The following is a 22748-nucleotide window of genomic DNA, read 5'->3' as shown; positions in this document are numbered from 1 at the left end:
CCCTGTGTGCCTCGATCGTATGCAGTCCTGATTGTGGCGCTCACCTGCACGGCGCCAAACACGCATACGACCATCATTGGCACCAAGGCAGAAGCGACTCTCATCGCTGAAGACGACACGTCTCCATTCGTCCCTCCATTCACGCCTGTCGCGACACCACTGGAGGCGGGCTGCACGATGTTGGGGCGTGAGCGGAAGACGGCCTAACGGTGTGCGGGACCGTAGCCCAGCTTCATGGAGACGGTTGCGAATGGTCCTCGCCGATACCCCAGGAGCAACAGTGTCCCTAATTTGCTGGGAAGTGGCGGTGCGGTCCCCTACGGCACTGCGTAGGATCCTACGGTCTTGGCGTGCATCCGTGCGTCGCTGCGGTCCGGTCCCAGGTCGACGGGCACGTGCACCTTCCGCCGACCACTGGCGACAACATCGATGTACTGTGGAGACCTCACGCCCCACGTGTTGAGCAATTCGGCGGTACGTCCACCCGGCCTCCCGCATGCCCACTATACGCCCTCGCTCAAAGTCCGTCAACTGCACATACGGTTCACGTCCACGCTGTCGCGGCATGCTACCAGTGTTAAAGACTGCGATGGAGCTCCGTATGCCACGGCAAACTGGCTGACACTGACGGCGGCGGTGCACAAATGCTGCGCAGCTAGCGCCATTCGACGGCCAACACCGCGGTTCCTGGTGTGTCCGCTGTGCCGTGCGTGTGATCATTGCTTGTACAGCCCTCTCGCAGTGTCCGGAGCAAGTATGGTGGGTCTGACACACCGGTGTCAATGTGTTCTTTTTTCCATTTCCAGGAGTGTATATCAGTGGATAGAGCATCTCTGCAAGCTTCAATACGTAACACACCCCGTGGCCTAATCGCAGAGAACACCACCAGAGGGCAGGTGTGTCAGAACATGAAGAAAAATCATCCGCTCCGTATTGTCGCACGGAGTTACTTCACTCCTACAGACAGGAAATTCGGCGGATAGATTTACAAAGCGGTCTGCGATCGCTTCCCTTCCGAGCCGCCGGCCGTGGTGGTCTCGCGGTTCTAGACGCTCAGTCCGGTGCCGCGTGACTGCTACGGTCGCAGGTTCGAATTCTGCCTCGGGCATGGGTGTATGTGGTGTCCTTAGGTTAGTTAGGTTTAAGTAGTTTGAGTTCTAGGGAACTGATGACCACAGATGTTAAGTCCCATAGTGCTCAGAGCCATTTGAACCATTTTTGAACCTTCCGAGCCACAGTGGTTTGCGAGCAGTTATTGACACTTGCCCTATCGCAAAATGTGCCCATACTGTGCACCTGTAATGTGAATTAAAAGCTTGGAGATATGTCTGTTTTCCGTATCTCTTGTAGTTTTCACGCATTCGTCTTCTGAAGCCGCACAGGCACTTATGAATAACTCTGAGTAGCTGATTACACTCATAGGTGCGATGCAATAAGAACCATTACGCCCTTTAGCTATTAGGGACTACCTTCACTATAGATATTCAGATAGCATCAAGGAATCCTACTGTGTGATATATACAAAGAAGTACTGATTTCTAATATTGTTGCCAGCCAGTTCAATAGGTCTCGTTGCTCTCATAAAGTAAATATCTGATTTTCAATTAATGTACGCTGTGTTAACCACAACGAATACTAACAAAAGCAGAAGGCTAAAATAAATGCTCGCCAGTACTGGAATCCCTTGAGAGTTTCACAAGTAATTTTGAAGAGAATATTGTAGTGGTGTTTTGCGCTGCATCCTTTTAACAGAGAAAACCCAATCAGCTTAGCTGCCATGGCGTGTTGCGTTGTCGCTGCAAGAATGACATGTGGTGCCTAAGAAATCCCTGACTGGAGCAGAGTTTTAGCTCATCAGGCAATCGGAAAAATGAGTAAAAAAGCTCAAGTACCAATCCACTAAAGCCCCTTAAATCATTCCCACTCCGTGAAACTTCAAGTTTATGTACCAGAAACTGGTGAGCCTGTAGCTTGTGTTTTCCACGCTGTCAGCTCTATCTGGTCGTACGTTTCTCACTGAAACACGATGCACAGCTCAACACACTTCCGATTACAAATAAAAAATACTCATTCTCAATTAAAACAGTTAATTTGCGCTTTAGATGATTTCTCACAAATCATTTAATTTAATGTCATCATGATACCTCAAGCATGGCCAGACAGGCGATTTCCTTCCAAATCCTTGGTCAATTCTAACATCTACTCCGTTTCTAAATAGGTCGACGGGAATTTAAAAACAACACTCTATGACAATGGGGATTTAAAAATTGTCCTTTCTCCTTTTCTCATTTGTTCCTCTTCTAATGATTTCGAACTGTTCCTCCATCTCACACTGACATTCCAGTTGTTTACTTCCAGTCCATAGCCAATCGGAAAAGAGTGAAATCAATTTAGAATAGACTGAATTGAGAAGCACGTAAGGCACTTATCAACAATGGTGTTTATTTTGCGTATCAGATTAGAAATTAAGAAAGTGGAAGAAATGTTTCAAAAAAGGAGTAATGGCGTACTAGTAATAGGTTTTCTAGTGAAAAGTGAGACAGAACGGAATTATGATGGCGAGAGTACTTAGCATTACGTTTGCGCTAAACACAAAACAAAGACGAAACTGATAAACGGTAGTATAATATAAGGTGCGATCAAAAAGTTTCAGTTTGATGGCGTTGCTGAAGCGTACATGCAACCCAGCGCGACTCCGACGCGGGTATGTAAGCACCGACACTTAGGCAAGGCGTTAGTGTGGCATTCGAATTGAAACTGTTTGATCGCCCCTTATAGATAACTACGATTACTAAATCTTAGAATTTTCACGGTGAAATATATACATGGAACAATTCTGTCTAGGTGCAACGTAACTCAAACTGACTGAACGAAGAGAGACGTATGACCACAGATGAAGAAAGTTACTTCAACGAAATAACTTTCTGTATGTAAAAAAGTTCTGATTACTACGAATGCAGCATAGTAGCATATATCTGTACTATCACGCGCCGAAAACACTGTTTCGATAGCTTAAACCATTCATGAAATATTTCTGATTTCCACGTTTCACAGGGAACCAATTATACAGATTTACAGTGCAAGAACCGGTAGAAATATGGACCGGAGAAGGATTAGATTAGAAGCGGGTTTCACCACAGCGCCGTTTGTAGCCGGAGTCGGAATCGGGCAGCTGCAAACTGGGGTGGAAACAAGTAAACTCTCGTCAATACATTTCCTGAAAACCTCACACAACTAATAGATTTTTATCTAGAAATAAACATTACTGGAAGCACTCGTTGGAGAAATAATACTGAGGGGTAGAAGATTGTGTAGAATTAGGACCAATACGTGTATAATATTGTGTATTCAAGAATAGGAAGTGACTGGTTACATAATCTTGGTACAGCTAAGGCACAGTTGATGAAGATATTTGGTTAGATGGAAACAGAGAGCTCGGTTTTCACTTTGATGCTTTTTAATAGTAGTAAATCGTACTGCGTCAGTGGTGTTTACTCAGTAAGTGTAATGCAAAGACAGCAATCCTACCCATCAACCGTCGGGACGCGCACCTATGCGATCGCAAGAAGCCACTAACAATGGAAGACACCCCAGAGAATAAACAATCAATCGACATCACGGCACATTCCAGATCAGTTCTTAATGTCTTTGTCACTCGAGAACTTAATACAGGGTTATCACTTTTATTTCGAGCCCCAAACACTAATGCAAATTTAGTCCTGATTAAAAATTCAGAGAAAAATATATAGGATCCTGACATCCGAGGAACAGTATTCTAGAATCTGAATTTAGATGCGACCCTTTTCAGAGGATTTATTTATTTCTTCAAGTTGGTGTAAACCGTCAAATTCAGAAAAAATTCAAATGGCTCTTTATCTTCATTAAGGAGGATGTTAGTGACCTCCTACGTTATGGATATCAAATTGCGCACGATACAGATTACAGTGATTTCAAGGGAAGCTGTGGATGGTAGTATAATTTCAGACAGAACAATATTGAAAGATGTGAGATAATGAAATTTCAAACAAAGCATTAAACTGACGATGCGCAGTAAGGTATATGTTTTCAGCTCCGAACAAATCGGGATTTGAACAAGGAATGCATATGAAAAGAGCCTAGGATATTAGAGGTACCAAGAGAGTATTATCAAGATCAACTTACATCAGTGCCTTAAAGTGTTCGCATACAATTATGTCGACTGGTCATATGGAAGGTAAACTGATGCGAAAGTCCTTTTTATTGGGCTGAGAGAAGGTGGAGGCGCTCTGCCCCCTGCGATTCTTTCTCATTTGCGTGATCTTTTAAGGGCAGTAGGGAATATTTATGTCTCAGCAAGCAAGAGTAAGAAAATGGGCGTAAGAGAACTACAACTTTGCTATGAGCACTGGGTTTGGCCAACAGCTGGTCAACCTAACTTGCTTTTACTTGATTCCTGGTCTGTGTATAAAATTCGTAGTTGCTTCGAGCAAATTATCCCTCCTGGAAAGTGTGTGACATTGCAATCCACTGCACCTGGAACCAATGGGCAAATTCAGCACCTGGATGTTATTTTTTTCCGTGCCTATAAAACATATTATCGCACTGCCCGCAGCTATGCCTTAAGTATAGCCAGTTTTACGACAAGCTTCACAACATCCTGTTTCGCATTCGGTTGCATAACTTCACATTCGATCAGTTCTCATCATCCCGTTACACCAATGTGATTCTATATGCGTTATTTAAGAATGGATACCTAAGTTAACGTCCTGCACAGTTTGTAACTCCCGAGGAGTTCGTCGTCGATCTTGATGGTGCGAACCTTTGTGATCACTGTGGCGCGCTATTTTTCATTCGATGTTGCTGGTGAAATTAATGTTTCGTTGTGGAAATGTTTTGAATGTCGATGATCTCCATTTTGTGAAGTGTAATATATACATCTTATAGAATACTATTTCTGCACCTCCAGGGCACAAATTTTCTCTCTTCCTCCCGATGCTCATGGTGAGTCATTAGCAGCTAATATTTTGCCTGTCGTAATTATTAACACAACACTTTCAAATGAGCGTTTCTAAAGATTGAACTTGCGACCTCGCACTCAAGGGCTCCCTTGTAAGCCCAGCAGGCAATCCTTCGACACTCCCAGCAATTCGTACTAGCGACAGCCCTATCTCTTGAAGTTGGAAACTCACCGGATTGCGAGCGTTCCAAAGTCGTAAAACCTCAGACTGCAACCGCCCACGCCACAGTTTTCCATCTTCCCTTCGGACCAACTGTAGCAGCAAGACGGCTAAGAAGCGAGCGCGGTGTTTTCTTTGCGTTTGCAGGCTTGATTCATGTTATTGCTTGCCTGTTTACTACCTTAAGCAGAAGATAATGTCACTCCGGTAAAAATGTCGCCGTTTTCAATTGGCACGAACAACTACATAACGCTGTTGCCATTAGAGACATCCTCCCTCCATGTTATAAGCAATCATCACAACCACTGCCCCTCCTTGTCCGTTTCTCATGTCCATTGCTGTCTCTTGGATTCAACTCTTTCTGGCACGTTAGGGTCCTCATATGAATTCAGCTCTCTCGAGCACATTAATAATCCAGGTGTCATTTAAGTTCTTTTGGTAATCACACGCAGTAAGTAACGCAGAACTGACCACTAGATGCCATGAGAGACGAATCTACCGGTACTGGAGGAGGTGGGGAGTACTGTGTTGTCAGGATGGGATGAATGGTTCAAATGGCTCTGAGTACTATGTGACTTAACAACTGAGGCCATCAGAGCCTCAGAACTTAGAACCACTTAAACCTAACCAACCTAAGGACATCACACACATCCATGCCCGAGGCAGGATTCGAACCTGCGACCATAGCGGTCGCGCGGTTCCAGACTGTAGCGCCTAGAACCGCTCGGCCACTCCGGCCGGCCAGGATGAGATGATTCAGTGACTTTGAACGTGGACCAGTCATTAGAAAATACCTGAGCAGTACAATCATCAGTGACATTTCAACTCTTCTAAAGCTTCTCAAGTGAACTGTTGGTGATGTGACTGTGAGGTGGAAACGTGAAGGAAGAAACACAGTTACAGCAATGATCAGGTAGACCTCGTGCTGGTGGACAAGGATAGTCGAGCACTGCGGAGGGCGGTTAAGAAAAATCGCATGAAATCAGCGAAAAGCATCACTTGTGACTTCCAAAGTGCTACCAGCACGCAGATAGCACAATGACTGTGCTTAGGGAGAACAGCTCCTTTTGAGCCACACGTTTCTGTGTCAGTGTAAAGTGAAGGTTAAGGTGATTTAAAGAGCGCCGCTGCTCGACATTGGATGACTAGAAACGAGTAATCTGGAGTTATGAGTCAAGTTATATCCTGTGGCGATCCGGTGGAAGAGTTTGGTCTAGCGGATGTCTGGAGGGCGTAGCCTTGCCATCATGAGTAGTGCCAATAGTGAAGAACAAAGAAATGGTATTACGGAGTCGATGTGTTTCCTATGGTTAGTGTGTGGTTCTGAGCTTAACAGAACGCTGAATGGGAAAGGATATGAACACATTTACGACCTGACGTTCTGCGCAAAATAGGGGTGCATTTCGGAGACGATGACTGTTTATATCGACATGGCACTACACCTCTCGTACAGCAGCATCTGTGAGCCAATGGATTGTTGATAGTGACATTCTTGAAATGGAGTTGGTTGGGCAAGTCCCGATCGGAGCCCAGTGCAACACCTCTGGCATGATTTAGAACTTCGACTTATTTCCGGACCGCAGCGTCCAACAACACTATCTACTCGGGTTTTTGCTCGAGGAATAATTGACTATTATTCCTCCATAGTATTCAGACACAACACTGAAAGTATCCTGAGTGGAATTTATGTGGCCTTAAAGGCAAAATGTTGATTAACAAGTGTCTCATACTTTTGATCAAATAGCGTAAGTGATTCATGCATTCATCGATAGTTATCTCTCAACGTAAGTGGCTTTAACCCTTCAGTGAAGACTGCTCTCGAATTTGTGTTTATGAGTTCTAGTAGCATATATTCCCTGTTGTTAGGTAATCTGTTTTATTAGCATCCAGTACACTTTCTTCAGTCTGCTGGCATACTCTGTAAGTAGTAACGACGTTGATTGTCTTTCGCGTTCGAGAAAAGACCTCAATCAAAATTGAAGGCCTTGCAAACTTCCGTCCCAAGAAGCAGAGCCAGGTGCACAAACGATTGAAAATCCAGTGGCGACCATTTTACAACCTGCTACCCGGAGTTAAGGACACAGGACTGGGAAAGGTGGTAACAGGCTTTTCTTCTGTTTACACGTTTTTCGGTAATGACACGGACACAGTATTACGAGGGACGTTCAAAAAGTAATGCAACGCTTTTTTTCTGAAAACAGGTTGGTTTTATTCAGGATTACAATACATCGTATTATTCCCCTGTCTTTTGGCTACAAAATTCTGTTTTTCAACATATCTCCGTTCAATGCGATAGACTCACGCCGCCCTAGTGTGGGGGCCTGTACGCTCGCACACAGCACTCTGGTGGTCCACGTCAGAGCCAGCGTCTTGCTGCATCAGTAAGTTCCTCACCATCCACGTTCTGCTTCCCGAAGAGTACATCCTCTATAGTGACAAAGAGATGGAAGTTCTTTATGGTCTAAGAACCTTCAACATCTCAGCGCGTCAGCAATCTTTGGTTAATATATTAAAAAAACTAAAAGCTCGCCTCGATTGCGAAAAAAGCATCTAGTGTTAAGTGTTAACCTAGGCTTCGGCGTAGGTAACTACACCTTCTTCAGAACAATAAAACCCACAAGTGCCTAAAAAGACCTTCGTCAATGATTAAAAGAACAGCATAGCTACACATTTATAAACGAAAAAGAAAAGGAAAACACAAACAGTACATACGTACACAGTCAAAACCACTACTTAACACTAAGTGCTTTTTTCGCAATCGAGGCGGGTTTTTAGTTTTTCTTCTGCTAGGCGGCCAGGAACCCAGCGGACACACACGTTTGAGTTCCCCTAATGGCGGACTAGTGTTTCACCACTACCAACAGAGACGTCCACTTGAGCAGCGAGGTGTTTGACTCCGAACCGTCGATCACCTCGAATGAGAGTGTCCACACGTTCTAACATTGCAGGAGCCACAGATGTGTGCCGCCGGATGGCACGCGGGAGATCGAACAGATCTGTGCGACCTTGTTGCGATTACGACAGACGATTCGCTCAACGACTCACCGTGCTTATGTTCATTACCAGGTCTCCGTAGAAATTCTGCAAACTTATATTAATAGCTGCGATGATCTGATTTTCAGCTAAAAGAAATTCAATGACGGCGTTTGGAACGCAACTCCATTACAGACGCCATTTTGAAGGCTACCTCTAGCGCCGCTACCTATCAAAACTTCATAAAACTATACGGTCTGCATTTTGTCAATCGAAATTGGCCAACAAAGAAATATGTTGCATTAATTACTGAAGGACCTTCGTATAATCCGTAGTGCCTGCAGTAAAAGGCAGACTGAAACGTGATACACGGAAGTAGGGCCTACAGTTAGTGGCGCGCGGTTACAGGCGCCTTGCACGGATTGGGCGGCCCTCCCGCCGGAGCTTCGAGTCCTCCCTCGGGTATGGATGTGTGTGTCGTTCTTAGCATAAGGTAGTTTAAGTAGTAAGTCTAGGGACCGATGATCACAGCAGTTTGGTCCCTTAGAAATTCACCCACATTTGAACATTTGCTACAGTTAGTGTACCACGGCGTGGTGCGGACGCTGTACCCTTGGGATGGTGGCCCCCTGTTGCAGACTGCTGGTGACGGAGCCGCAGAGCTCGGTGCCGCCGCGGGTGACGGACTCGCGCAGCCACGTGTCGGTGCGACGCAGGCAGCCGGCGGAGCTGCCGTGCGCTGCCCAGGGCTTCCCGCTGCCGAACTACACGTGAGTACCGCGCCGCCTGCCGCCAAGGCCACCTGTAGAAACAGTAAACCAACTGAAGCAACAATTCTAGTTCATATCTAGCATTTCGAAACATACAAGTACTGTTAGATTCTCTTGAAAAATAAGAAAAGAATTAAGCATTACAGAGAAAATTTACGCAACCAACAGAAGAGATATCATAACATTTGTTCCTCATATTTAGCATTCCGGAGTAAATATTAATATATGGAGCGGCATGAATTCCATGGGTGTATGAATGTAGTCCAGTCCATCTACATCGACCTCTACAGTCTGCATATTACTGCAAAGTGATGCTGACAGGGGGGAGCTTTTATGGACGAATATATTACGGTGTCCTGTCGCTTCATGCACGGGACGACCTTTACTAGACTGATTGATTATATAAGGCTTCTTGTCATTTATCCTGCCCTTGAAAAGTGGCTTTTCACTCCGTAATACCTTATATCATCTTGTTTTTTTCTTGCAGCAGACGATGCTCGCTGGTCTACTACACATATTCACACATCTTTGTCACCCCTTTGCCTGTTGAGAGCGACTGTCACAGTGTGTGTGAACTGATGTTTCTGGAAACCTCATAGATACTCGAAGTTTGGCAAACACTAGTGGGACGAGACGTCACGTGATTCCGTCTGCGAAGCACAGAGCATTGAATGCAGCAGCGCATTTGCATCATATCCTGGTGAAATTCTTGAAGGTGGGACGCAGCGAGTGGCCAAAACACATTATACAGTATGCTTGCAGGTGGGGATATTCAGCCGCCAAATAATTGTTAGAATTCGTAGTGAACCTTTCAGCTGTCCTAGTAGCAAAGTGAATTGTGCAATATAGACGGCCGCTGATAGGTCCGCCATGAATTTTAACACATTATACAGGATGGGGAAAATAAAAGTGGCCTGGAAAACAGAGCTTCAGGATACCAAGAAACACAGCCGAGGAAAGGAAATATAGTACAACCTGACTACAGGAGATGTTGAAAGTGACCACCATTGATCTCTTGGCACTTTTGGGCATTGGTCAGCAAGTTTCTGAAGGCGGATAGATGACTGACCGCTGGAACTGCTGCAGTTCGTGAAGACTATGAAGGTTGTTGAGATTTGCCTTCTACCTCAGGGCTCCCCACATAAAGTAATCGCACACTGACAGATCAGGTGACCCGGGTGGCCGTCTAGGGCCCCGACCAGACTCCAGGTCCAGGTCGAGGCGTCGGGTTGATTTGGTATGACTCTGAAGCATTGTCTGGTGAGCTGCTGCCACATTTTTGGTGCGAGGGCGCATTTCGGAACGTTTTTTGACTTGTTCAAAACAGAACCTGCTGACACCATTTTCGGACTAATCGTTGCATGACGCTCTCTGCTGGCACTTTGAACCCCTACACTTCTCAGCAAGTAACTGACCACACCGTTTCCACGACTTTGTTGTCGCGTTTCGTCCCCTTTGCACTGCTCCACTCACACTGGCACAGCCCGCACTACGCTCTGGACTGGTGCGGATTATGTGGCTGGGGTATACGTGGAGAGCGCGTCTCAGGGTGTAATTATATGCATACATTCACATCCAGCCATACCCATTCGTCTGGGCCACTTTTGTTTGCCCCATCCTGTACTCACAGGTATGCCTATGGGAAACCTGCATATTGTTAGGTCAAACGCCGTGATTTTGGATATGAAACTGGACGATCCATAGTAAGTTCATTTGAGCATGAATTGGTTTACTTTAGTTTTTCCCGAAATCACGCCGATTCCTGCCATGGTGGTACTTTTTCTGTTCGTTCAGCCTTCCAGTATGAGTGTCTATGAGGTTTGCTTACTCCGATAATTAACTCAGTAATTTTCTCCATTGTAGAAGGTTTTTTAACAGTATTCAGGAATCAGTTGCTTGAGCTCATGTGGTCCTCCACTTGATCTGAATACTGAGCACCAAATGTCAGTAATGTTGAGTTTCTGAAACTTTTTTAATTCCTGAACGACAAAATAAATCGGATAACGGAAGACATTAAAACTTTATTATTGCTATCTTAGGCAACCTTCATCTATCGATTTTTACCAGAACTTCGTCTAATATCAGATCACTTTATAAGACCATTTACATCTCTAACAGAATTCAAAGAAAAGGACAAATAAACAGGAGTAAACAATTTTCACCTGGCGATTCTGCACGGATCTTAAGGAAAACATTAATAACATAAAAGTAGGAAACATTCATTCTCTACATAGCTACAAGAACATTCACAGATATGCTGCAGAAAAGAAACTTCTGGAAACATCCAGTCGGGTATATTTGGTAAGTGCCTGTCAGTTCACATTATCCAACATTTCTGTGATGCTCTCTAGCCACTCAGAAGGTCCTGTGAATATGTATTTGAGTATTAACCCTAAAGTGTTTCATAAGCAGTTCCTTTTGTAGACAAATAACATTTTGGAAAGTTTGGGAAGTTCATTTCTCATGCAATAGAATGTGGATGACGCCAACTATTGTATGTGTAATCGAGAGCTACTACCTGTTGATGTTTCCAGAGTTCTAAATAATCACGCTTGTTGCATTGAGTAGTGGTAGAGAAACTTTGGTATAAGCTGATATTTAATCATGATCTGATTGGCCGTTACTGTAGTTTTTATTGGATAACAATCTCTCACACATAGACAAGTCACTGGCAATAAACTGAGATTGCCACCTGAACATATATTAACATATAACATGAATAGCAACTTTGCTGCTGCGAGAGTTCATGAATATAATTTTCCTATTCACCCTCGTACCCAGTCAGGAAATTTAGCGAGTCGTAGTGTTTCAAGTCCCCTGAAATCTCGACTAAGCGATTTCTGGCCTCTGTAGCTCGATTCACCAGGCAATTATCGACCCATAACTATTGTGACTCTAAACTTTAACCAACACACTGTGGACGAGGTTCCAAGTACGTTCAGATAATAATACTGGGTGGTCCATTGATCGTGACCGGGCCAAATATCTCACGAAATAAGCGTCAAACGAAAAAACTACAAAGAACGAAACTTGTCTAGATTGAAGGGGGAAACCAGATGGCGCAATGGTTGGCCCGCTAGATGGCGCTGCCAAAGGTCAAACGGATATCAACTACGATTTTTTAAATAGGAACCCCGAATTTTATTACATATTCGTGCAGTACTTAAAGAAATACGAATGTTTAGTTGGACCACTTCTTTGCTTTGTGATAGATGGCGCTGTAATAGTCACAAACATATGGGTCACAATTTTAGACGAACAGTTGGTAACAGGTAGTTTTTTTTTTTTTAATTAAATTACAGAACGTAGATACCGTTGAAGATTTTATTTCGGTTGTTCCATTGTGATACATGTACCTTTGTGAACTTATCATTTCTGAGAACGCATGCTGTTACAGCGTGATTACCTGTTAATACCACATTAGTACAATAAATGCTCAAAATGATGTCCGTCAACCTCAATGCATTTGGAAATACGTGTAACAACATTCCTCTCAACAGCGAGTAGTTAGCCTTCCTTAATGTTCGCACAAGCATTGACAATGCGCTGACGCTTGATCTCAGGCGTTGTCGGTGGATTACTATGGCAAATATCCTTCAACTTTCCCCACAGAAAGAAATCCGGGGACGTCAGATACCGTGAACGTGCGGGCCATGGTATGGTGCTTCGACGACCAATCCACCTGTCATGAAATATGGTGTTCAATACCGCTTCAACCGCAAGCGAGCTATGTGCCGGACATCCATCATGTTGCAAGGACAATGCCATTCTGTCATGCAGTGAAACATCTTGTAGTAACATCGGTAGAGCATTACGTAGGAAATCAGCATACATTTCACCATTTATATTGGCAACGATAAGATAGGGGCTAATTATCCTTCCTCCCATAATGCCACACTATACATTAATCCGCAAAGGTCACTGATGTTCCACTGGTCGCAGCCATCGTGGATTTTCCGTTGCCCAATATGCATATTATGCCGGTTTACGTTAGCGCTGTTGGTGAATGACGCTTCGTCGCTAAATAGAACGTGTGTAAAAAATCTGTCATCGTCCCTTTATTTCTCTTGTGCCCAGTGGCAGAACTGTACACGACGTTCAAAGTCGTCTCCATGCAATTCCTGGTGCATAGAAATATGGTACGGGAGCAATCGATGTTGATGTAGCATTCTCAACACTGACGTTTTTGAGATTCCAGATTCTCGCGCAATTTTCTGCTACTGATGTGCGGATTAGCCGCGACAGCAGCTAAAACACCTACTTGGGCATCATCATTTGTTGTAGGTCGTGGATTAGGTTTCCTTACATAACGTAACTATCCGCCGAATGGTCCGGACACTTGGATGATGTCGTCCAGGGTACCGAGCAGCATACATAGCGCACGCCCGTTGGGCATTTTGATCACAACAGCCATACATCGACACGATATCGACCTTTCCCGCAGATGGTAAACGGTCCATTTTAACACGGGTAATGTATAACGAAGCAAATACCGTCTGCACTGGCGATATGTTACGTGATACCACATACATATACGTTTGTGACTATTACAGCGCCATCTATCACAAAGCGAAAAAAGTGGCCCAACTAAAACATTCATATCTCTTTACGTACTACACGAATATGTAATAAAAATTGGGGTTCCTATTTTAAAAAACGCAGTTGATATCCGTTTGACCTATGGCAGCGCCATCTAGCGGGCCAATCAAAGCCCCATCTGGTTTCCCCCTTCAAGCTAGACGAGTTTCATTCTTTGTAGTTTCTTCTTTTGACGCTTATTTCGTGAGATATTTGGCCCGGTCACTATCAATGGATCACCCTGTATATGCATTCCAGTTGAAGCAATTGTCATCAATAATCAGTGTGCTAATTAAGAGTAAGTGAATCAATCAAGATCGTTCCACATACATAGCTTAGTTTCGCAAGTACCACATCTTAGGACACACATTCAGTGTGACAAATTACAACTCGTCTGGTACTATAAACGTAGACACACAAACTGAAGACCTTCCCAGTTCTGTAAAGACCATTAGTAAGGTCAAGCCTACAGCATGAGTAACAAATGTGTTGCAGTGTCAGTACGTGTCACCGCCCCTATTAGGGTTTGAAATCGAGATCTCTAAATGTTCATCTCAGACTGTGTTTAGAAATTATTGAACTTGACCAACCGTATTCTGAAATAAATCTTCGTAGCATTTGGCTGATCGCTTGTGCCCACAACGGAATTTCGATACCTTTCACTCAATATATTTACTTTTAAACGTGTCATCAATTGACACAAACACTTGCTGGTACTGACTGCGCGTTTGAGGACCACATGATCTGCAAATATTATATTCTCTTTTTTCGAAGGATCGCTTTCTATCGATAAAGTTTTTCAGATGCCATATACCAATTTACACGCCACGTCATCAATAGATATTGTGGCCTGCTTCACGTCATGGTACCTTTACATTTTCTTCTACTACTTAAACCAAAAAAGGGATGTTCAGAAGCGTTTAACTGGAATATTTAACAAAATAGAAGTGTGTCTTAAGAAAACATAATAGGAATATTAATAAAGACAATTAGTACTGCCGGCAGGACTCTCATATTGTTCGGTTGTGATGTTGCTATGTGCAAGAAATGTCATTTCTGCATTCTCGTAAAAAGCAGTAGTGCTATCCGGAGAGTATTTTCTCTTCGTGTATGGAATAGCAGCCCTCTTCACATAATGATAAATGGAAAATAATGTTCATGGCAAAGATAAAGTATCCTACATTAATGATAATCTTCTGCGGCCAGTCATAGCGTTTAAATAACTACGGTTAATACTGAGAAGTGATGGAAATTGAGACGAACAATTAAAATCAGTTGTAGGGAAAGCTAGTGGAAGATGGATTTAGTTGAAGGATCCTGGAAATACGCATAGCATATCTAAAGAAAACCATATATATAACATTAGTCACAACAACTTTAGATTATTGCTCCAGCGTTTAGAGTTCTCACCACTGACGAGATCGGACTGATTCGGATACGTTACCAGGATAGTGACAAATCATCACGTGAAACTGCGATGGATACACTCTGGTAACTTAAATGAGAATATTTGGAGGAAAGGTAACATCAGTCTAGAGAAAACCGGTCACTACTCACATCAAAGAAAATTTTGCATCACCTCGATTCCGAGAGTTCCAGAACCTGTACATAAAACTGGAATAGAGATCAACATAAACATAATTTCCGCTCTTTTTATTGCTCATAAAAACCACACATTGCATGTTGTACCACCATACGGCGAGACCTTCAGAGGTGGTGGTCCAGATTTCTGTACACACCGGTACACCGGTATCTTTAACACCCAGTATCACATCCTCTTACGTTGATGCATGTCTGTATTCGTCATGGCATGCTATCCACTAGTTCAGCAAGGCACTGTTGGACCAGATTGTCCCATTCCTCAACGGCGATTCGGCGTGGATCCCTTAGAGTGGTTGGTGGATCACAGCTTCCATAAACAGTTCTTTTCAATCCATCCCAGGTATGTTCGATAGTATTCAGGTCTGGAGAACATGATGGCCACTCTAGTCGAGCGATGTCTTTATTCTGAAGGAAGTCATTCACAAGATGCGCACGATGGGGGCGCAAATGGTCGCCCATGAAGACGAATGCCCCGCCAATATGCTGCCGATATGGTGGCACTATCGGTCGGAGGCTGGCATTCACGTATCGTACGTATCGTGCAGCCGTTACGGAGCCTTCCATGACCACTACATAATGCCACCCCAAGACATCAGGGAATCTCCCCCTTGTTGCACTCGCTGGACAGTGTGTCTAAGTCGTTCAGCGTGACCGGCTTGCCTCCAAACACGTCTCCGACGATTGTCTGGTTGAAGGCATATGCGACCCAAGAGAACCTGATGCTAATCCTGAGCGGTCCATTCGGCATGTTGTTGGGCCCATCTGCACCGCGCTGCATGGTGTCGTGGTTGCAAAGATGGACCTCACCATGGATGTAGGGATTGAAGTTGCGCATCATGCAGCCTACTACTCACAGTTTGAGTCGCAACATGACGTCCTGTGGCTGCACGAAAAGCATTATTCAATATGGTGGCGTTGCTATCAGAGTTCCTCCTAGGCATAACCCATAGGTAGCGGTCATCCACTGCAGTAGTAACCCTTGGGTGGCCTGAGCAAGGCATGTCATCGACAGTTCCTGTCTCACTGTATCTCCTCCGTATCCGAACAACCTCGCTTTGGTTCATTCCGAGACGCCTGGACACTTCCCTTGTTGAGAGCCCTTCCTGGCACAAAGTAACAATGCGGACACGATCTAACAGCGGTACTGATCGTCTAGGCATGGCTGAACTACAGGCAAAACGAGCCGTGTACCTCCTTCCTGGTGGAATGACTGTAACTGATCGGCTGTCGGGCCCCCTCTGTCTAATGGGCGCTGCTCATGCAAGGTTGTTAACATCTATGGGTGGGTTTAGTGACACCTCCGAACAGTCAAAGGGATTCTGTCTGTGATACAATATTCAAGGTCAACGTCTATCTTCAGGAGTTCTGGGAACCAGTTTTGGGAACCGGGGTGATGCAATTTTTTTTATTTATTTATTTATTTTTTTTTATGTGTGTATAATATCTGCAACCTTCCTTCGCCGCACCACTACGAGGGAGCGAGTGGCGGGCCATCCCCGCAGCCATGTTTTAGCCCAAGGAAAGATCCTCGGTACTCACATGACAGGAGGCTGAGTGGACCTGCGGCCATCCTGAAGGGACTGGAACGACGAAAAATCTGCGCCCCCATCCGGTATTGAAACCTGGGCCTCAGTGGCCAGACACTTCACTGCTCGCTAGAGCATCACAGATACCCCCTATCTCTTTCAACCAATATTTGGTTTACCATTCGTATCTGTCAGAACATATCATCTAGACATTAACAAACTATTAGAATATCGAGTTGCAAGAATGTTACTAGGGTGGTATATTAAGTTCCTCTGCGATGAATTCACTGCAGATATGGCCTACTCAGACCAATTTTTGTCCATAAACGTAAATGTATCCAAGACAAAGAAAATGCACTATGAAGGAATTAGCTGAATGAAATGGAAACCAGTAGATGTGATGCACATGTACAGACAAACAAATTATAAATATTTCAGAAAAATTGGATGATTTATTCAAGAGAAAGACCTTCACAAGTTGAGAGAGTCAATAATGTTTTAGTCCACTTCCGGCCCTTATGCGAGCACTTATTCGCCTTGGCGTTGAATGATAGAGTTGCTGGATGTCCGCGTGAGGTACATCGTGTCAACTTCTGTGCAATTGACACTTTAGGAGGTCAAAATCCCTGGCTGGTTGGAGTGCACTGACCATAATGCTCCAAACGTCCTCAATTGAGGAGAGATCCGGCGACATTGCTAGCAAAGCTGGGGTTTGGCAAGCACGAAGACAAGCAGTAGAAACTCGCCTTGTGTGGAGGGGCATTATCTTGCTGAAGAGTAATCCTGGGCTGGCTTGTCGTTATGGGTATCAAAACGACGCGAAGAATAATTTAGACTTATCGCTGTGCTGTAAGGGTGCCGCGGGTAACAATCAAAGAGGTCCTTCCATAAGAAGAAATAGAGCTGCAGACCATCACTCGTGGCTGTTGGGAAGTATGGCAGGCAACAGTCAGGATGGTGTCATACAGTCGTCTGGGGCGTCCCCAGACATGTCTTTGGCCTGAAATTGCATTGACTGGAGTAAAACTGTCTTCAGTGATGAGTACCGCATCGAAATGAGCCCCGATGACCAGCGAAGAGCCGGCCGCGGTGGTCTAGCGGTTCTAGGCGCGCAGTCCGGAACCGCGCGACTGCTACGGTCGCAGGTTCGAATCCTGCCTCGGGCATGGATGTGTGTGATGTTCTTGGGTTAGTTAGGTTTAGGTAGTTCTAAGTTCTAGGGGACTGATTACCTCAGATGTTAAGTCCCATAGTGCTCAGAGCCATTTGAACCATTTGAATAACTGCATGCATAAGGACCAAAGGTAGACAAATGATCAGCTGACTTGCTCAATTTATGAAGCTCTTTCTCTTAAATAAACCGTTCAGTTTTTCTGAAATTGGAATCAATTTTTTGTCTGTATATGTACATCACATCTATTGATTTCCATATCTTTTGATAATTCATTCCTGGTGCGTCGTTTTTCTCTCTAAACGATCACGCTGTCACATGTCTCTTTACTGTTCTGCAGCTTAAACCACTACACGCAAGTGATTTTTAAAAATAACGAGAAGCCTAAATGTGCATGGCCGGTTGGGGATTTTAAGACCGATCAACCTAAATTCGAATGCTGTGTACTAACCATGGACACCCACAGTGCCTCAGAGCACTGAGGAAAGAAATATTTGGACAAGCCATCTTATTGCCTTCAAAAGTTAATGAATCTTAGATCATACTTCACTGTGAATGCCCATGCCCATCACATTATTGTGCCGACTGTTGTTAGTCGAGCTGCGGTCATGTGTCAAATGGTTTTATCTTCTGACTTCAGTTTTATATATCTGATGGAACAGAATGAGCATGAGAGCAAATGTTTTTTTAATTTTTATTTCTACGACAATGATTTTATATTAGCTGGTCTGCCTCATGTATCGTTTTATTCAAATGATTTATACATGTTAAGCTATATTCAGATCCGATGATGGCACCTTTAATGTGTTGAAACCGGTCATCTAGTAAACTGTGTGTAAGAGATCTTGGCTGTTGAATTATTTCTATTTAATTATGGATATACGGTTTTTAACGCCACTTGAGTTCAAGTACCAGATCATGTTGTAGTTCATGCGGTTACTCGGCATTCTGTGGTTTGTCATCTCTACTGACTTAAAAGTTTTATTCAATGGACAGTTGTACCGGATACAACCACATATCGATCATTAGGTATCTTAAAGGGCGGAGTTCTGTTGTTTTTATTTCGGTAAGCCTCGAAATTTCTAGCTAATATTGGTAAAATGAAGCCGTATATGAGGATAAGTGCGTGGAGAGACTACAACGCTACGAATTATCAACAAATTTCGTAACCTTATAAGCAGGTCGTTCCTTTGGTAAAACCTCTTTAAACTTGGAGCGAGTAACTTGTGATCGAAGGAAACTTTGCCGCGACTTAATTAAACGAATTCTGCGCAAGGCGCTCCACTCCGCTGTAGTCTCTTGTCTCCCCGCTAACGTTAGCAGTGTAATTTGTACACGAGTGGGGGCTCTCGGTCGATTAGAGGTAAAATGTGGCAGTAACTACGCAATCGGTTCTGGCAGGAATAAAGCGGGCGCCGCCGTTAGGGCTGTTTCGCAGAGGACGGCATCGAATGCTCCGGCAGCAATTATCTGGGGAAATACGAGGCCAGCCGGGGTAGGCAGCCGCGCCGAGCACTGTACAGCGGGCGGCCGCGCGGCGTTCGTTAGGGGCTCCACCGCCGCGGGCAGCACAGGCACTGGCGGCGAGGCGAGCGCCGGCCGAGGGTCTAAAGCCGGCGCCGGCCGTGGCCAGGGCCGACCTGTGCTTCCGGCGCTGTGCAGCTTGCCAAATAACGACGGCAATCCCACGCCAGCCGCCTACCTGCCAGCTGTTTATTCCGGCTGAAGTATCGGCGCGTAATGAGGGCCGACTGCGAGGCACCGGCAGCGGCGTGTAATAGCCCGAAAGGCGCTCGCTCGCTCTTCCAGTCGACTTCGCCGGCGTTGTTAATGGCTGTAGGCTCTCCTTTTCCTTCGTTAACAAAACGGAGAGAGAAACCACTGTTTGGTCATTTTCTGAAAATTTTGTCACACCTCACTAGGCATTACATTTTTACAAGCTGCTACCCAAAATTTCAGACAATATCCCCGTAAAATTCAGAAAATTTGCCTTAATTTCTACCGTCAGCTTGCAACCGCCCCTATACCTTATTTAAAGCCTAGCCGAGTTCCCAGTGTTGCAGGGTAGGTATTAATCCCAATCTTCTATTAGGTTATCTCCTTCTCCCACCTCTCTGCCCACCTCCTCCTCGCCCTCTCTACCACCTCTTCTTCTTTCCTTTCTTCCTCTATCTCCCCCTCTCTCCTCTTTCTGTCTACCTATTTCATTTCTCTGTCTACTCCTCTTCTCCTCTATCTCCGTATCCTCCTCAACCCTTTCTGCCCATTTCCCCCTCCCTCTCTCTCTCTCTGTCCATGCCTCCCTTCCCCTCTTTGTCTGTAGAGATTCCCTTTTTTCTACACGTTATCATCCCATCCGAATAGGAGATTGCTGGTTCTTGAATCTCTTCTATGGACTCAGTATATCTATTCAACTTCAGTTTCATTTTCAGGAACAGAAAGAAATCGCAAGAAGCTATATCAGGCGAGCAGGGCCTGAGAGACGGCGGCCATACATTTTTTGTCAGGAATTTTTTTTACAATAATCGAGATGTATCCAGATGCATTGTCGCGATGCAGCAACCAGTCTTTATTTTCCCATCTAGCAGTATATTTGCATCTGGCGTGTTCCCTCAGTGTCCTCGAGACATCGCAGTGGAGCTATCCCGTGACCGCCTGACAGTAAGGAAGAAATACTCTATGGACAAAATACAGATTGGTAGTTATTAGCCTAGACAGGAAATTTGTACCAACTCGAAATGTTGTTTGCGTTTCAGTTCACACCTGAACCCGATGATATTATTATGCATTCTTCAAAGAACGAGGACCGTACTCAGCTGCAATTCGTCTCATACTCATCAGCTAGAATGTGTTGACATGTCCCGTATGTAATTCCAAGTGGATCGTCATAGTTGTCTGCTAGATGAACTTGCGGATCATTTCAGATACGTTCGTGATCGTATCCGGGGTTGTGCATAGAGACGGTCGGTCCAAGTGGCTGTCATCCTACACAAACTCCTGATCACCTAGAAATCTTTTAAACCACTCAAACGATCTCGCTTGCCTCCAAGCTTGTTCACCAAAAGACTTCCTTAGAATGTGCATGGTTTCAGCTGCAGTTTTGCGGAGCTTGAAACAAAACTATGATTCGCATACCATTTTTTTCTTAAAGTCAGTCGTTCCCAAATCATAGACACAGTACAACACGATGTAAAGAAATCAGCAGCAACTTTCACACTGATGCCACGTGGCAGTTGAAATACACAACTACAGCTGCCTAACTGCGGGCGTTTGTACCGCCGATGGCGCAATATTCAAACTCTCGTAAATTTTCGTAGCTTCTGCTACGAGTCGTAGAAACTGACAGAGAAAATCCGTTTGGCTTGAGAGTAGAAATACCGATCCTGCGACTTATCTCAAAAATGGTTCAGATGGCTCTGAGCGCTATGACGCTTAACTTCTGAGGACATCAGTCCCCTAGAACTTACAACTACTTAAACCTAACTAACCTAAGGACATCACACAAATCCATCCCGACGGCAGGATTCAAACCTGCGACCGTAGCGGTCGCGCGGTCCCAGACTGTAGTGCCTAGAACCTCTCAGCCACTCCAGCCGGCGACTTACCTCAGAAGATATTTGGTGAAAACACAAATTCACAGTTACTACATTTGTAGATTTGCAATAAGCTTCTGATAATGATGACTGGAATACACTTTAAATGCTCCTTTCGTTCACTCTCGGAGCTTCTGTGACGATACATCAACCCCCAGTCGCAACAGATCTCAGTGTCCACACTCGCTCTGAAATGTGCAGCGCGCGAGACAGATCACCTGACTAATGCTTGGCAGACTGTCTCGGAAGCGTTTATTGGTGAACAGTTATAACTATACATTTTTCCACTTGTAAAAACAATCTAAATAATTATCTCAAGGCTTACTTTAACTCGCGAGACAGGGCTAAACTTCTCACAACTTAGTAATTAAAATTCTGTAGATAACTACCTATTCTTATAAAGACTTCGAAATTCGGCCACTGAAGTGGAAAAAGCACGCCGCTAACAGTTCATCAACCGCCTCTAGCTGCTCAGATTAAAAAGGGTGTAAGACTGAGTGGTTTGAGACGACTTAAAACTTGCCCCAGATCAACAATTACTCAGTCGAGACTTACTCGCCTACTCCTCCCCCAGTTTTACCAAGACAGGGCTCGAAAAATAATGTTATGGATATCATGAAAGAATTTGTTTGCCAAGCTGTCGAAAGGAAAACTACATATGGAAAATGTACGTAAAATTTTTAATCTAAATAAAAGCAATAAACGCCTTCTTTTTCAAACAAATTATGTTTTTCTTTTTTCATTATGATATGGTACACAGTAACAAAATATTTTTGTCTGACCGATTGATAATGTAGTCTACAGTAACTTTTAACTCCTTTTCGTAAATGGCCTCGAAACAAAGTAGGACCAATATCTTCCCAAATAAATGTCTTTTTAAAAGTTGAAGCAACGAAATTGCTTTCATATAAAATTGGGTCCATATTAGTATTAATGAATTGTTTCTCTCTGTAGAACAACATAGCGCTCATTACGTAAAACATCTTACCACGCTATCGGTATTCATGTATTCTTAACGGTTTTGCTGAGAGACGAAATTAGTGAATGGGTTTGATTGCATACCTCCCCCCGCCTCCCTGTAGAGAAATAATTGGTACGCCATGATATTTATACGAAAGGGGGCTGAAACATAATATCAGAAATGTTGACACCCGTATAAGCCATGGTCACTTCTGTCCCAGAATGATCCTAAAGAAAACCGTTCAAAAGTTATGACGATTTTATTTCATTTAGTTCAGAAATTTTCACCCTGTAGAAAGGGCTGCGCGACTCTTGGTTGCGGATATTAGCACAGTCGTTGCAATGGCGCTCTGTCAAATGTGTCAGCAGCGTATTACGCTCTCTTACTCACGCTACTCTACCTACAACTAGATGGTCTG

General features: G+C 44.3%; 1 protein-coding gene across 1 annotated transcript in view; it reads left to right on the top strand.

Moving 5' to 3' along the window:
- Nucleotides 1-19502, top strand: part of LOC124775448 (Down syndrome cell adhesion molecule-like protein Dscam2) — a 186703-nt gene extending 167201 nt beyond the window's left edge. The window contains exons 5-6 of the mRNA XM_047250281.1: nt 8768-8899; nt 19178-19502. Coding sequence (XP_047106237.1) covers nt 8768-8899; nt 19178-19502 — 457 coding nt within the window. The remainder of the gene's footprint in view (nt 1-8767; nt 8900-19177) is intronic.
- Nucleotides 19503-22748: the final 3246 nt, after the last annotated feature.

Source organism: Schistocerca piceifrons, chromosome 2, assembly GCF_021461385.2.
Source record: "Schistocerca piceifrons isolate TAMUIC-IGC-003096 chromosome 2, iqSchPice1.1, whole genome shotgun sequence".
NCBI classification, from domain to species: domain Eukaryota; kingdom Metazoa; phylum Arthropoda; class Insecta; order Orthoptera; family Acrididae; genus Schistocerca; species Schistocerca piceifrons.
Note: the sequence above shows the minus strand (reverse complement) of the source record. Positions and strands in the feature narration are given on the sequence as shown.